The sequence below is a fragment of the Epargyreus clarus genome, unplaced genomic scaffold, assembly GCF_041222505.1.
Source record: "Epargyreus clarus isolate Ecla_fem2 unplaced genomic scaffold, WU_Ecla_fem_2.2 ptg000011l, whole genome shotgun sequence".
Lineage (NCBI taxonomy): Eukaryota > Metazoa > Arthropoda > Insecta > Lepidoptera > Hesperiidae > Epargyreus > Epargyreus clarus.
The window spans coordinates 1,264,309-1,279,987 of record NW_027332219.1 but is presented as its reverse complement, the minus strand read 5'-3'; the positions used below and the strand labels follow the sequence as shown (position 1 = coordinate 1,279,987).

General features: G+C 37.3%; 1 protein-coding gene across 1 annotated transcript in view; it reads right to left on the bottom strand.

The window, feature by feature from the left end:
* Window positions 1-15,679, bottom strand: part of RhoGEF2 (Rho guanine nucleotide exchange factor 2) — a 244,303-nt gene continuing 228,624 nt past the window's right edge. Inside the window, exons 29-41 of the mRNA XM_073077703.1 lie at window positions 14,958-15,114; window positions 13,759-13,868; window positions 12,986-13,099; window positions 12,191-12,291; window positions 6,933-7,197; window positions 6,287-6,417; window positions 5,407-5,544; window positions 4,624-4,704; window positions 3,966-4,079; window positions 2,962-3,180; window positions 1,994-2,173; window positions 934-992; window positions 1-691 (exon numbers count right to left, since the gene is read on the bottom strand). Of these exons, the coding sequence (XP_072933804.1) occupies window positions 668-691; window positions 934-992; window positions 1,994-2,173; window positions 2,962-3,180; window positions 3,966-4,079; window positions 4,624-4,704; window positions 5,407-5,544; window positions 6,287-6,417; window positions 6,933-7,197; window positions 12,191-12,291; window positions 12,986-13,099; window positions 13,759-13,868; window positions 14,958-15,114 (1,693 nt within the window). The 3' untranslated portion in view covers window positions 1-667. The remainder of the gene's footprint in view (window positions 692-933; window positions 993-1,993; window positions 2,174-2,961; window positions 3,181-3,965; window positions 4,080-4,623; window positions 4,705-5,406; window positions 5,545-6,286; window positions 6,418-6,932; window positions 7,198-12,190; window positions 12,292-12,985; window positions 13,100-13,758; window positions 13,869-14,957; window positions 15,115-15,679) is intronic.

The window sequence follows — 15,679 nt, the reverse complement described above, 5'->3', positions numbered from 1 at the left end:
TTTTGAAAAAAATGGTCATAAATTAAATTTCAATTATTTTTGGAGCTAACAATATATTTTCGATTACACGATTCGGGCACTACACAAGATCCAAAACACATACATAATATATATATTTACAAGCGAATTTATAAATTAGAGAAATACATGATTTGTTTTTAGTACTGATCCATAATAGTATAAAATATTATATTTGCACTAACATTATAAATCACAAAAAAATATTTTTTTTTTCATTAAAATTAAATATAACGTTACGTACGTATGGAATATAATATTTCTATTATTTATTTTATTTTATTACTTACAAGAGGCGTAAAAGGTAACGAGACAATAATAAAAAAAAACAAACAAAAATTACTACAAAATATACAGTGATTTTATTATTTTTAGTCGCAGTTCGAATCCCGATACAAAAATACTACTTATTTTTTTTTAAACAAAAGTTATTTAAATCTCAATTTTATTTTTTGAAAGCTCCCCATTTTTATCGCTAGATGGCGTTGCGCGTTAAGAAAGGAAACTTCATGAATTCAAAAAGGCGCTGTTATATATTTAGATATAATATAACGTTTTTTTGGGCCAGCCGTGTCCCCGCCGGTGTAGTGGTTGTCGGGGACGGTGATACGTGAGTGCGGGTTCGATTATGCGCTCCGGTGCTCCGCGATCAACCCCCGTTGCTCGGTTGGTCCTGAAACAAAAACAATATATATTTTTTAAATTATTAAAAAGAAACTAAATAAATTAAAAATTAAAAGGTCTACTTTTTCGTAATTTATTGAAAATATATTAAAAAAGAAACAAAAATAGTAGACTATTTTAAAATACAGCGATGGTTATTATGCTTTTGTTAAGTGTACACTGTGTGTTACACAATGTGTTACACTAAGTCGTAATATTTTTAAAATTTATTATAATTTCGTATAATTTTACCTGCACAGATTGGTCGACATTTCCTTTTGGGAACGAGAGTTCCTCCGTCATTTGGTAATCTGAAATTAAATTAAACTAATTAATCATTACTTAATTACTTTTTATATAATTATACATTTAGTCCGATTAGATTGGATCGGTTCGGACCTGTACTATCCGATTCGGTATAATTAACACTTTGATCATTACAAGCACATCCGCCAACTCTCTAAGTGGTAGAATTCTTTTTGGTTCAACTCCCGCGGCACCACCGTCACACCTATTTCAACCTAATAACAGCAGTGTTAAGCGCTGCTGTGTTCCGGTTTGAAGGGTGTGGTAAGGGAGACAGACTTTCCCGAGGCGTTCCAGCTTAGTGCTCAGAGGTAGCGGCGCATCTGTGCCCGATCTCAGGTAGGAATATCTAATCCTATCTGGGGTTGATTACAAATGTCCATGGGTGGCAGTAGCCACTTACTATCAGGTGGACTGCATGCTCGTCTGCTACTCCTATGTTATAAAAACAAAATCTCTCATTTACGCTATTTGTTTGAATGAATTTCAATAAGGCCATTTATTATATCACTCTTGTTATGTTATCATTAAAATATTTATTTATAAGTCACTCCTCAATTTAATAAAACACACATGGCGCCGTGACGGTACAGAGTGATACAAGCCGTGACGATTTTTTTTCAAGACGGCGTCGAAGATTGTGACAATTTCTTTTGTATAGTCCGCTTGAAACTGCTAGTCCGCTCTGAATATAGAAATGAATCGCGTCGCTATAGCAAATTGTATGACTACACCTGCTCGCAACAACTTCAGAGCGGACTAGCCGTTTGGCGCGGACTATACCCCGATAAAAACATCGTGAGGAAACCTGCATACCTGAGAGATTTATGAAAAAAAAAAATCTCAAATGTAAGTGAAGTCTACCAATACGCACTTGTCCAGCGCGGTGGACTATAGTCTAATCATTTTCATTCTGAGAGGAGACCCGTGCCCAGCAGTGGGACAGTAATGGGTTGCCGATGATGATGATACCTCGATAAAGAAGTTTAACTTCAAAACCAGTTACCGTGTCTGTTAGCCCGGTCGAGCCTCTCCCTCAGCGCCACAACCTCCGCCTTCAGCGCGTGCCGCTCCGCCACTATGGCGGGTACGGCCGCCGCTAACTGTCCCAATGAGCTCTGCAGTCCTCCTGCTACGGATAGCAAGCTACCCGCGAAACGAGCCGCTGAGCCTGACCACTCCGTATCTGTAACCAATACACGAACTAGATCAGTTATGTCTAATAATAAATAAGTGATGTATGACTGTACACATGAGCATAAATACAGCGCAAGTAGGCTCTAGCGGAAAAGTAGCGGTCCGCCCCGGGCGTCCGATCCTGGGGGCTTCCAAGCACAGTTGCTAAAAAAGGTCGTCAGAACCAAACAATCTATGAAATGTGTATTGGTCAGCGAAAAAAAAAATCACCAGTAATTCTATGACACATTTGTCATTTTGTAAAATGAAATCAACTTTTACACTTTTGGGAGCATCTATACAAGTTTCCGCCCCGGGCCACCGACGATCTAAGTCCACCACTGCAAGTAGGACAGCCATAAGAACGACGTAAGGGGAAGAAAGAAAATCGTAGAGAAAAACGAGATTAACAGAGTAAAATAGAGAGTCGCCGAGAGAAACGGCGGGTTGCGAGGAGCGTTTGAGGGGTTTGTAGAAAGCAACGAGAACGAACTTATTATGGGAGATACAAAAAGTTGCGTAAAGTAACAAAAGTTTCGGAAAAGCACAAAGAAAAAAAGCAAAAGAAAAGCAGCGACAAATTAAAACAGGAAGCCATAAGAATTAATAAGGTATGACTAGAAATTGCAAGAATCAATGGGGCACTAACGTTTAACCAAAAAGTTGCGACATACAGAAAACATACTCTACCCAGGCATGATTATTAGCCTAGCGGTAAATTTCCTTTGTCAAAATAGGACCATAGCAAAAAAAAATTAGGGTTCCGTACTAAAGTGAAAATACAAAAACCATGCTCACCAAAGGGCGGTTCCATCGCTGTTTCATTGTGCGCAAAGTCCGGCAACATGTCGTAGGACTCCAGCATGTCCAGCGAGCCTTCGCCCGCCCACTCCGCCGCCTGGGCAGCGTGGGCTACGTGGGCAACGTGGGCAACGTGGGCAACGTGGGCAACCGTGGTATCAGGCTTGCCCAGCTCCGGGACTAGGGGTGCTGGCTCCGAGGGTGGTTCTGGTGTTTCTGGTGGATGAAGTTATTATAAGTTATTTTTATTTATAAATAAATATATACTCAATATACTTTTTATTTAGATATTTGTAAAACAGGCAATTACAATAATAAAAGTAGTAAGTATAACCCACTTAGATTAGATTTCGGAGGCACCATCGTCACATCCGTTACTACCTAATAACAACACTGCTATACACAGTGTTGTTATAACACAAACGCTGCTGTCTTCAGGTTCGAAGGGTGTGGGAAGTAAGAAACTTTTCGATGCGTTTCCACTTTTTCCCAGAGGAACCATATATCTGTGCTCTATCATAGGTAGAAGTGTCATGTAATCGGAGGTTGATAACAGATGTCCATTGGGGGCAATGGTTACTGGTGGTAATGGATTGTATGCTCGTCTGATACTTATATATTATTAAAGAAAAAACAATATAGGTTCGAAAAAAATATTTTTTGCAAACAAATAAAACACCACATGTCTATGTAATACAGATATACATAATAGATGCAAGTATAAGTAACGTAATAAGTATTAATTTGAATATTTGCGAATACATAGTATAATAAACACTACTAATAATAACTAATACTAATTATCATTTCCTTAAAAAAATAACCTGAGGAAATCTTTACGTCTGAGAGTCCTTTAAAAAAAAAAACGTTCTTAAAGGTATGTGAAGTCTACCAATACGCACTTGTCCAGCGCGGTGGACTATGGCCTAATCCTTCTCATTCTGAGAGGAGACCCGTGCCCAGCAGTGGACAGTAATGGGTTGATGATGATGATGACTTACCAGAGTGGTCCCTTCGTGGTCGGCTACAGGTGCCGCATCGCCCCGCTCGGGCTGCTACTGCGGCCGCTTCGCTGACCGATAGGGCTCCGCTGAGGGCCGCTGTTAACTGACTTGCTGTTAACAAAACGGACAATATATTAAAATCATACTTTAGAATAAGATTGTTTTCAAAAATTAAAACTCTTCATTAAAAATCGGCGCATCGTTCATTTCGGAATTTTTAGATTACATGTAAGATTAAAACAAAATGACTTAATCCTACAAAAATTATTTTTGTTCGTCTATAGTATTTATATTGATTGTTAATAAGTGAAATGTTTCGTATTAAACAATACGTAAATGAATAAATCGCGAGAGAACGCACAAGAGTGTTCCTTCTAAAGAATATACCTTGAACCCCAACACATTTTATAGAAAATCTGTAAAATATTCCTTATGTTTTTGTAATAGCTACTTATTTTCCACGTTTTTATTTCTAAGGTAAAAAATAAATCAGCATATTAGGATTCGAGTCTCAAATTACCATTAACTCATAGGCTTTCTGTAAAAGGCATTAATGCGTGATTGTCCCTATAATGTAATGCCAATTAGAGGAGTTCTATGTCTATAATGAACACATGTCCCCATCGTCATTCAATCTAGAATACAAGATGCTCACCTTGCGCCTGCGCCGCTAACAACAGCTGGTGAATGTCGGGAGTAGATTCGCTCTCCGACCGCGCTCTATCACCGCTCACGTCTGACACACAAATAAAATGCAATTTTAAATAGATATTTTTGATTATTGTGTTATCCAAAAGAATACTTTTTTCTTTATAAGTATGGAAAATTATATAATACTTAAAGTTACGAAAATAATGTAAATGATTTTTAAAATCACATGTATGTACATATATTAATAAACAAGTATATTTTTCTTAAAAGGTATAAGTTAAAAAGAATATTACTTTAGTTTACCGAATTGGTAGACTTCACTAGCATTTGGCTAGAATGATGGTCTATGGCCTAGACCCCTCGCTTTGAGAGTGGATTGATGCTAAGCAGTGGGTAGGTAGTGGTAGTACTAATAGGTGGAAGATTTTTTTGTATAATATAGGAGTAGCAGACGAGCATGCAGTCCACCTGATGGTAAGTGGCTACTGCCGCCTAAGGACATCTGTAATCAACCCCATCTACCCCTGAGGACTAAGCTGGAACGCCTCGGAAAAGTATGTCTCTCTTACCACACCCTTCAAACCGGAACACAGCAGCGATTAACACTACTGTTATAACAGAAATAGGTGTGGCGGTGGTGCCGCCGGAGTCGAACCACAAAGGGTTCTACCACCTTCACTATATTCAGAGCGGACTAGAAGTTTGGCGCGGACTATCCATTGCGGTTCGGTATCGTGACTTCATATCGTATTTTCGCGAGATACTGGCAGTAATACTGGCCACTCACCATGTCCTAAGGTCTCAGCCACAGCTAGCTCTGCCACCTGTGCATAACAATGGGCCGGAACACCGAGCAGTTCCGCCACGACTGTGCTCTTAGCTCGTAGGGCACGACTTATCGCTTCGTCGAGGCGACGGAGACGCTCTGTTGGGAGGATACAATCATTATCATCATTATCATCATCATCAATAAAAATAAAATAAAATAGCCTTTTATTGTTATAACTGTGGCGACCTCCCGCTACTCGTCAAGAGATGGCGCCACGAGTATTCTGAATCACGCTATCGAAGTTTTCTAAATATCCTGCATATATACAAGTTCCGAACTGAGACTGTCGGAGCACGGCCGCTCCCTGGGCATGATCACCTAGCCTGGCGGGAGATCTCCCTTTGCCAAATAACAATGTTACAATACTATGTATATAAAAATAAATATGCTCTTTTCTAATTATTTATTTCAATGCATTGAAATAATTTTATTTATAAAAAACCTTATATTGAACACTTTTAATTATATATGAAAAATTAGGAATCAGGAAATTAAGTTGTAAGTAAAACGTATATTTTTAGCAAAATCTAATACATTTATGGTAAGTGATGTAGAAATTGTGACATGTATGTACATTGTACATATTGATTAAAGTGTTTGTTGTTTTGTTTGAAAAACATAATGTTAAGTTTGTTATTTTTTTAATTGCTTTATTGAAATGACATTAAAATTATATAAATAATTTAGTATTGATAAATCATATTTGTAAAATTTTAAAAAGTCTTTAATATCTTTTTAATACTCTTCATTAACAACAAAAAATTAATGGCTTCATTCCCATCAATTTCTATATTAACCTATTATTCCTCAACGAAACCAACAGAATCGAACCCTGTACCTTGATGCGAGTAGGCCCTGTGCGCGGTGTGTGCGGCGGGCTCCATCACTCGCAGGGCGGTAGCGGGCTCCAGGGCAGGGGCGCCCTCCGTACTGTGCGTCGAGATGCGGCCCACGGTTGCACGCCTCTGCCTGTAAGAGAACATATATCTTCGTCATTATTACACGTTAAGACAAAAGCATATGAAAAAATACAATTGATAAATCGCTTTGTAGAGGTTCCAAAAATACAATTTATTACTCCATAACGATCAATATTTAATCATCTTTTACTAACATTCACCTCGAAGCGAGGTCATTATCAACATCCTTGTCTCTTTCGTTGTCCTGCTCCCGCTCGCGCTCCTGCTCAGTATCTCCCTCGACCTCAGCATCAGCGAATACAAAATTACCATTCAACTACAATACCCTAAGGCTACTAACCTTGAGTCAACATCGCTATCAACATCCTTATCTCTATCGCTGTCCCGCTCCCTCTCCCACTCATATTCAATATCCCCGTCCCACTCTAAGGGCGTGCCAGAGCGTTATCATTCAACATAAAAATCTCGATTATCGGCTTCTCATTCTCGTTTCTCGTACCTTTCTCACGTTCTCGCGAGAATCTGGCTAGAATATGGAGCGGGCTTAAACTTCAACCAACTCACCTCGAGTCAAGATCGCTGTCAACATCCTTGTCTCTATCGCTGTCCCGCTCCCGCTCGCGCTCCTGCTCCCTCTCCCTCTCTCGCTCTCGCTCTTGCTCAGCGTCCCCTTCGACTTCCGCATCGGCAGGAACAGTATCGCCATCCCGCTCTACCGGCGTGCCGAGTCGTTCCCTCTCCCTCTCTCGCTCTCGCTCGGGCTCGTAGTGTTGCGCGCCCGATGATGACGTAGACGACGCGTCGGATGGATTTCTCGATACGTTTATACCTGTAAATGATTAATATATAAATAAATCATCATCATCATCAACCCGTTAGTCTCACTACTGGGCACGGGCACAAAATAACAACTAACAGTCAATATCTATTCAAAGCGGGCTCGAGCAACGCACACATAGACACCTTTCACCGACACGTTATCTCGGGGGGACTCGGGCGCGTACGTCCACTTCTGACACGCGTTTGGAATTGTTTTGTGCAAGAAATGGAGCGACAAAAAATAGTTACCGAAATTGTCCAGTGCACGGTTGTTTAAATTCAACATTAAACTGTGAATTTCCGTTTTCTTGAGCTACCAATTTTTTAGAGGTAAGTTGGTATTTTCTGTTGAACCGAGCCACTAGAAGTTGATATTTTTGGTGATCGTCACAAGAATATGTTTTAAAGTGGTTATCTAAGCTCGATTTATACAACATTGTCCTATTTTAAATCAATCGTCAAATAAACGAACCTAACTAAATTTTTGTAAGGTAAATTCACGCCACCATATTACATTAGTGGAAAACATGATTTTTTGTTTGTGTCGGTAGATATTGTGTTGTCTTTAATGTCATTTGGTAGGTTTAGATCTAAAACGGATAGGGCAAGAGGAATTGTGTAAATAGGGTAATCAATAGGGTTTAGAAGTTATTAGGGATATTCCATTGTGAACAACGTAAAATACAAATTTTGTAACTTTTTGTTGTGTAAACTATTTGTATTGTAAAACTATATTATTGCTTTGTTTTAATAATGTAAAATAAGCTTTTTGCTATGCGGGCTAGTGTAGGAAATAATTATAATTATAAGTTAATCAATATAATTTTAGAATTTATATGCGACGTCAGTTCATGGGGGTGTCTTTGGCCCACTGCTGTATGTTTGACCATCATTGACCATTGCCAATCCCCAAATGCCCACATACCACGATCCCATTCCATAGTCCAGTAGATTGTGATAATTCGGCAATAGCCAATAAAGCCCGCTCCACATTCTCACGACAATCTCGCAAGAATCTCGCGAGGACGCGAGAAAATCCCGTTTCATATAGGCTCTACATTCTCGTGCTTTTCTTGCGAGAATCTCGCAAAATTCTCGTGAGAATGTGGAGCGGGCTTAACGGTCGAAGACCATTAATCCAGCCTAGACTTATAGAAATGTATTATTTGAAATACCATTTCCTTCCTTCTAGCGGTGGTCGTTGAATCAACGAACTAGTTAAATCAACCGTTGATTCACTTTCAACGAATCAACGTTAACCCAATAGAAATTAACTAGTTAAATACGTCAACGACGTTGAACGGAACGTTTCGTTATTTTCAACGTAAATTGTATTTTGTAACGGTGGTCGTTGAATCAACGCACTAGTTAAATCAACCGTTCAACGAATCAACGTTACGTCAACGACGTTAAACGGAACGTTTCGTTATTTTCAACGTAAAATTGTATTTTGTTTAGAATTAAACTTACGTAATTTTTTTTTATAATATACGAGTAGCAGACGAGCTTGATTGTCGGTATAATAGCATAATTTGAACTCCAATTATATAGAACATATCGAATTATTTCCTAATAAATAATTATAATTATAAATATCAAGAATTGATATTTATATCAATAAATATCAAGAATTGATATTTATATCAATTCTTGATATTGATATTTAATAACACGCACTACGTCAAATTGTTTCTGAAATAACATTTACCGCACTTCAGTAGAGAAGCGTTGATCGTTGCAGCATATTTAAAAACCGTTTATTATTGATGCAAGTTGAAATTAGTAACACGTTAACTCGTTGACGAAATTAACTAGTTGATTAACTAGTTGATCAACGGAAATTAACGTTGACGTTTCGTTGACGGAAAAAACTTCAACGACCCACCGCTACTTCCTTCTAAGCACAATAAATAGGTCACAACGTACCCTGTGCTTATCAAAAATACATAAATAATTAAAATTAAAAACATTACAGCAACTCCCTCCCACCTAACTTATAGCAGCTACGCGGTAACATCGTTAGCGTGTTTCAAAAGTCGCACAACGCCATCTACCGGGGTTCGAAGGTTTTATTCATCCGCCGGGAACGGTGATTTATTCGGAATAACAGGTACCCTATGTCCTTTTCTGAACCGTTGACAATGTGTGTACAAAATTTCATGACAATCGATTATGTACAATTATGTGAAAATGTAGCAAAAAAAAAAGAAGGTGGTAGAACCCTTTGTGGTTCGACTCCGGCGGCACCACCGCGACACCTATTTCTGCCCAATAACAGCAGTGTTAGGCGCTGCTGTGTTCCGTTTTGAAGGGTGTGGTAAGGGAGACATACTTTTCCGAGGCGTTCCAGCTTAGTCCTCAGGTGTAGCGGCGCATCTGTGGCTGACCTCAGGTAGGAATATCTAATCCTATCTGGGGTTGATTACAGATGTCCATGGGCGGCAGTAGCCACTTACCATCAGGTGGACTGCATGCTCGTCTGCTACTCCTATATTATAAAAAAAAAAGACTAGAAAGAAAAAAATAGACTTTCGCGTATGGCGCTTGTTCTGAAATATGCATTGAAAGCGTTCTTACAACGATGTATTTTTGTTTTTTATTTTATCATTGATTATTGTAATATCATTACCAATTTTCATAAATATTTTATAACAATGACAATTATGAAAATGAATGATGTTTATTTAATAATGATAGCGTTAGTTTTAAACATTCGTAGAAGCTACTTTGTAAGCATGAGCGAGCATAAAGTCGATTTTAATACGAATGCAGAGGAATATTTCTATAGTTTCTAAGATGACATTTAACATGAAAGGATTTTTTGAAAATCGGATTTGCTATCATCATTTCAGGAACCATAAAGTGGCATGCTTTCATTCCAAGAATCCGAATTACACAGAAGAACAGAAGACAGCTTATAAAAATAACTAGTTCTAGTATAGATTCCCATTGTAAAGTAGTTAACATTGTAAAATAAGATCTTATAACTATTACGAGTATTGTTTCAATATTCTGCTGACAATAAACCAATACGTTACCTCACATCCAGTGCGATATGCATGTACATTAGTTTACCTATCACCCTAACTACTGGAGATCCCACGATAAAACTTCTAGCGTAGTTTTTATATACTTTTGGCTATATCTTGGGATAAAAAAAAAAATAGAAAAAATGGTCGAAGTTTTTGAAAAAATATTTTGAAAATTTTACTTCCGGTTTTGGACGTGTATTTTTATTTATTTTTCAAAAAAGATTTTTCTCAAGTAGTTTCTAAAGTTAAAAAGTTCAATATTTTTTCTATACAAACCGCTTAATTAAATACTTTATTTAGTTTTTTAATGTACGAAAAAACACTTTAAAAAAATCATGATTTCAATTTTCACCATTCTTTACAAGCTCAAACTCGACAACAAAGCAATATGTAAAATAATATTATATGTTCAAATCCCTATCCACTAAGAGTATAATTGACCCCAATATGAGCAAAATTCAAAACCTCACTTTTTTTTCCTGTCCGCTTGGCGTGAAATGCCCCATATATAAATTTATACTTGTGACAAGCAACCCCACTCTTCCATTACATACGTTATTCTAATAAACAATGCACAGAGAGATCTAAATTGATAATGCAATATTATACCGTAACACCAAGTCGCAACTATCCACCAACAAATTCGATGTCACTCTTGATACATTGCATTATACGAGTATCTACCTTATTTCAGTGGATTGGGGAGATTGTATAGGTGCACGCTTGCGCACAATAAGAGTGAAATTAGCAACAGAAATGCATAGACAGCAGATAGATAGCTACAGCTCGGATAAAGACTTTTGAAAATATTTATTCCTTTGTTAAACAGTCAGTTAATTATCTGGGGAGTTATTTGAGAATTGATAAACCGGTCGATAGTAAAGTAAAAGGTTCTAGGTTCATAAAATTTGTTTTTAAATAATTTCCTGATAATTTCCTAACAGATCATTAAATTTAAATGTAATTATTTGAATTGTTTTGATTTAAATTTTAATGAAATGTAATTTCATTCATTCATTAAATTATTTGTATGATTTAACTGAAATTTATTTAATATTAATTTAAAATATTCAAGATTTAGATTTACCATCATAATGTTCTAGAACACTTATTCCTAAAAGCAATATATCGTATCTTAGCACAAAGGTCATAGATACCTTGTGCGTATTCAAAAATAATTTGAAGTTAATCACAGATGCGTTGCGATTCGAACAAAGTCCCCCTCGCTACTTATACAAGCTACGCGATAACATCGTTAGCGCGATTCAGAAACTGTACAGCGCCATCTAGTTTACGAACGATGAAATGGTAACGTGAAGAAAAAAATGCCGACTGTGTACGTACTCATTTTGGTGTAAAATTTTGAGAACGCAATATAATAACGTAACGTAACTTTTTACTTTGTCATTGTTTTCATTTGCGCTATTCATAGTATAGAATTTCAACCTTTTATGTTAGGTGGTTAAAATTGCATGTTCTTTTATGAAGCAATTCTAATTAGCATAATGGTATAATAGTATGCTGACGATGAGTTGTTACTTGTTAAAAATATGTGAATTAAAACGTAAATAAGAAATTTTTGGTAATTGACAAAATACACTGTAAAACAAAGATCTCTAATTTTTTGTCTTACGGATAGATACAAGGTAATTTTTTTGGTGACAGAGATACCAGGAAAGTATTTACACTATACTAAAATTCCCTCTGCATTATAGTTACATCCTGCCAAAACGAGATCCACTATCGTAGACCCCCTCTCATCTCACCGACCGATATTTTTTCGCACTCATAAACCCCTAATCAATCAAATAATCATAGTCCCCTAGGGGGTCAATATAGACAATTCCACTCACACAGATCCTTTGCAAATCGTCGTCTAGGGGGGAAATATACACGACTTTATTTATTTATTTATTTACTTTGAGTACCAATGCCCTAGACTATAAATAGATAGATATGGTATGTACTAACCAGAATCATCGGTGGATCGCGTGTGTTGGTGCGACGGCGTCAGACTGGGCTTCAGCTCCGTTAGCTTCGCTAGCGGCGCCTCTTGGATGTGTTTCACCCAACTGAAAAAACATTTTTCAAACTTATACAATAAATAAACAATTTTAAAGTAAAATTTAGTAACTCCACATATGTGAAGATAATTATTTGTACCTATCTTAGAGTACATAGCGTACACGGACGAATAAGATTAGGCTTAAAAAATCATTTAAATATATGAATATAGAAAGATAAAATTTACGCATATTTTTAGATAAATTTTACACATATACGTGTTACATTATTTTTTTTAAATTGCACACTATCAATTTAACAATAAAAGTCAATTATTAATACAATAGTTTACGTTAAATAATTTACCAAAGACTAAGTCGAGCTCGCACACAGTGTTCCATACAACCAACATTTTCAATATGTTTTATTTTCAGTATTTGTTACTATAGCAGCCTTTGAAGTAAATCCTTTGTGAAAATTTGAACTGTCTACCTATTCCGGTTCAAAAGATAAAGCGAAAAGTAGCGGTTCCTTCTATGGTACCCCGCTTTTATATGTAACTGTTTTAAATTAAACTTTTTTAGTATTCGTTGTTATAGCCGCTACCGTTATACCTACTGTGTAAATATTTCAAGTGTCTATCTATTACGGTTCCGTAGAGAGAGCCCTGTGAGAGACTTACAGACAGCGTAGGCTTAGTAATAGGGTTCCGTTCTTACCTTTTGAGTACGGAACCCTAAAAAAATTTAATGTTATACTAACGTGGAGTACTCCGCGGAGGTGTTAGCGGACAGCTCGTGCATCTGTACGCCGTTGATGTTCATCAGGAAGAACGTGTTCTTCACCGCCGCGTTGGGACGGAACAGGACCTTGTCCCTGAGAACACACATATTAAAACACTCAGAATGCAGTCAAAAATACACTATACTCTTCCATAATCAATTATAGTCCGCGCCAAACTGTTTGTCCGCTGTGAAGTTGTCGCGAGGAGGTGTAGCCATACAATTTGCTATGCGACGCGATTAATTTCTATATTCAGAGCGGACTAGCAGTTTAACGCGGACTATACTATAATACATCTGTATCCACCATAATAAAAAACAATTATAGTGAAAATCATTTATATGTATTAGTTGTGTATCGCAATTTTTCTTGCGTACAAAATTGCGAGGACTTCAAAAACAGAAGAAGCTTCATTTATTCGCCTTCAGCAGAGAAAAAGATCTTTATTCACCAATTTATCACACTTCCATTACAAAAGACATTGGAAAAATTAGATGACATTTTATATTTAAAAACAGGACTGCATATTACAAAAAAATAAAAATAGAAAAGTAGTTAATATACCTTTTTTGTTTGTTAAGGAATTAATGATTTGTACTCCGCTGGTTAGATTTCTATTGGTGGAATTAAGTTACAATTGATAACTTTATTCACAAATAACTCAGACGTTTAATTTTTCATATTTTAGTTCACTATGAAAGTAATTAATATTTAGTTTCTCACGCATAGATATAAGTATACTCATCACTCACCATTTGATGAGCGGTGACAATTGTCCCGGTTGTCCGGGGCCCATGGGCCTCAGTACGAACTTGTCGCCTTCGCGCTGTAGTAGAACCAACGCCTCTTCCAGCATCAGCGCCTATAAAAGACAATTATAACTATGTGTTCAGAAACGGTACCGGTAGCGCCATCTAGTGAGCGTCTGCCTACATATTGAAAGAAGCCGATGCGGATGCCGTTGTCACTTTAAAAAATAAATTGTTCTTCGCACACGACAGAAAGTTCGAATTCGTTTTTATTGAGTAGATAAACCTGAAGCCCCCTCATACTGAACACTATGTTAGTTTCTATTTATCGTGCTTATATTTATTTTGAAGCGTTTTGAAAATCAGATAAGTGTTTCTTTCCGTATGAAAAAAAGCTACGTGTGGATTAGTAACATAGAATTAACTTAGCGGCGAGCTTTTAGAGCTTTATAACATATGGCGTTAGAAGTGATAGATTTTAATATATAATAGGATGAAGTTTATCAGCGAGCTAACTGACATAATTTTCACATTTTAAGAGATGGAGTATCTATGATCATCACGAATATGTATTTTAAATTATAATTATGTATGTGTAATAACATTTATTGACTACTGAGCGACTTATAAATTAATTTATCTGTATTGATACATGAATTCAAACTTATAAAAAGCAAATACAACAGATTCATTATAACTTATAACGTTAAAGAAATATAACTTCATATTCTTACTTATACAACACACACACTTTTTATGCAATAAAGCTTTTGCAATTAAAAAAAAATTGTGAACCGTCACGGGACGCCTGGCAGATGTGAAACATCGACATTATTTTGTAAAAGTAATATGCAGAAAAAAACATATTGTGATAGGAACTAAATATGTCATAATGATACAATAAAATATTACGATTTTTTTCCAGATAACGATGACTATTTATTAAATAAACATTTATTTTCATTAAATACAAAAATTACCGAATTTATTTCAAATCGTGACTACTTAATTCGCACAGTCGATTGCGCATGGCGACGCCTCGCCACACCGTACACACTACTGAATATAGACTGTATATATATACCATCGTATAGCGTGGCGACGCGTCGCGAAATCGGTTTTACGTGCGGCTATAGATGTTTCACATCAAAAATCTTTAATATTCAAAGACAACTAATTATTATAGGATAATAAATACCCACCAGCACAGCGGTCCTCTTATTCCCGTCACTTCGTACAGCCAACTCCCCCTCATGTCGTAACGAGTGTGACGAGAGGTCCAATCGCCGTAACTCCTCCCACTCGGCGCCCGAAGAACTGCCCACGCGAACTTCCAACTTGCTCTGGATCGCCTTCAATCTAGAAATTAATCAGGTAGAAATATAAATACACATTTACATAAGTTATAGTATTGCGTGAGCGTGTATCTCATGATAAATCGTCATTGTTGGCCGTGTAGACGCCGCACCAAACTGCTAGACCGCTCCGAATATAGAAACGAATCGCATCGCAATAGCAAATTGTAGATATTAGCGGGATGAAGACAGCGTGGTTCCCCAGGACCTTTCGGGCACATAGTTGTGTTCGTGTGTCCTTACGTTACGGAGTATATGCTATCTAAATCTGCGCGCAACAACTTCAGAGCGGACTAGAAATTAGGCGCGGGTTATACCAACCTGCGCTCACCCTCAGCGCGATGACGTCACTACCTACTTATATGCCGCCTACAATCCCTACAGCCGCGCACCAACCTGTGCTCGCTCGCAGCGCGATGACGTCACTAGTGACGTCGTGATGACGTCAGCGATACGCCTATAATCTACACAACCGCGCACCAACCTGTGCTCGTTCTAAGCGGTGCGGATGGTGGTGTCCACACTGTGCAACACATTCTTAGCAGTCGACCAAGACCTCCTCGCACACG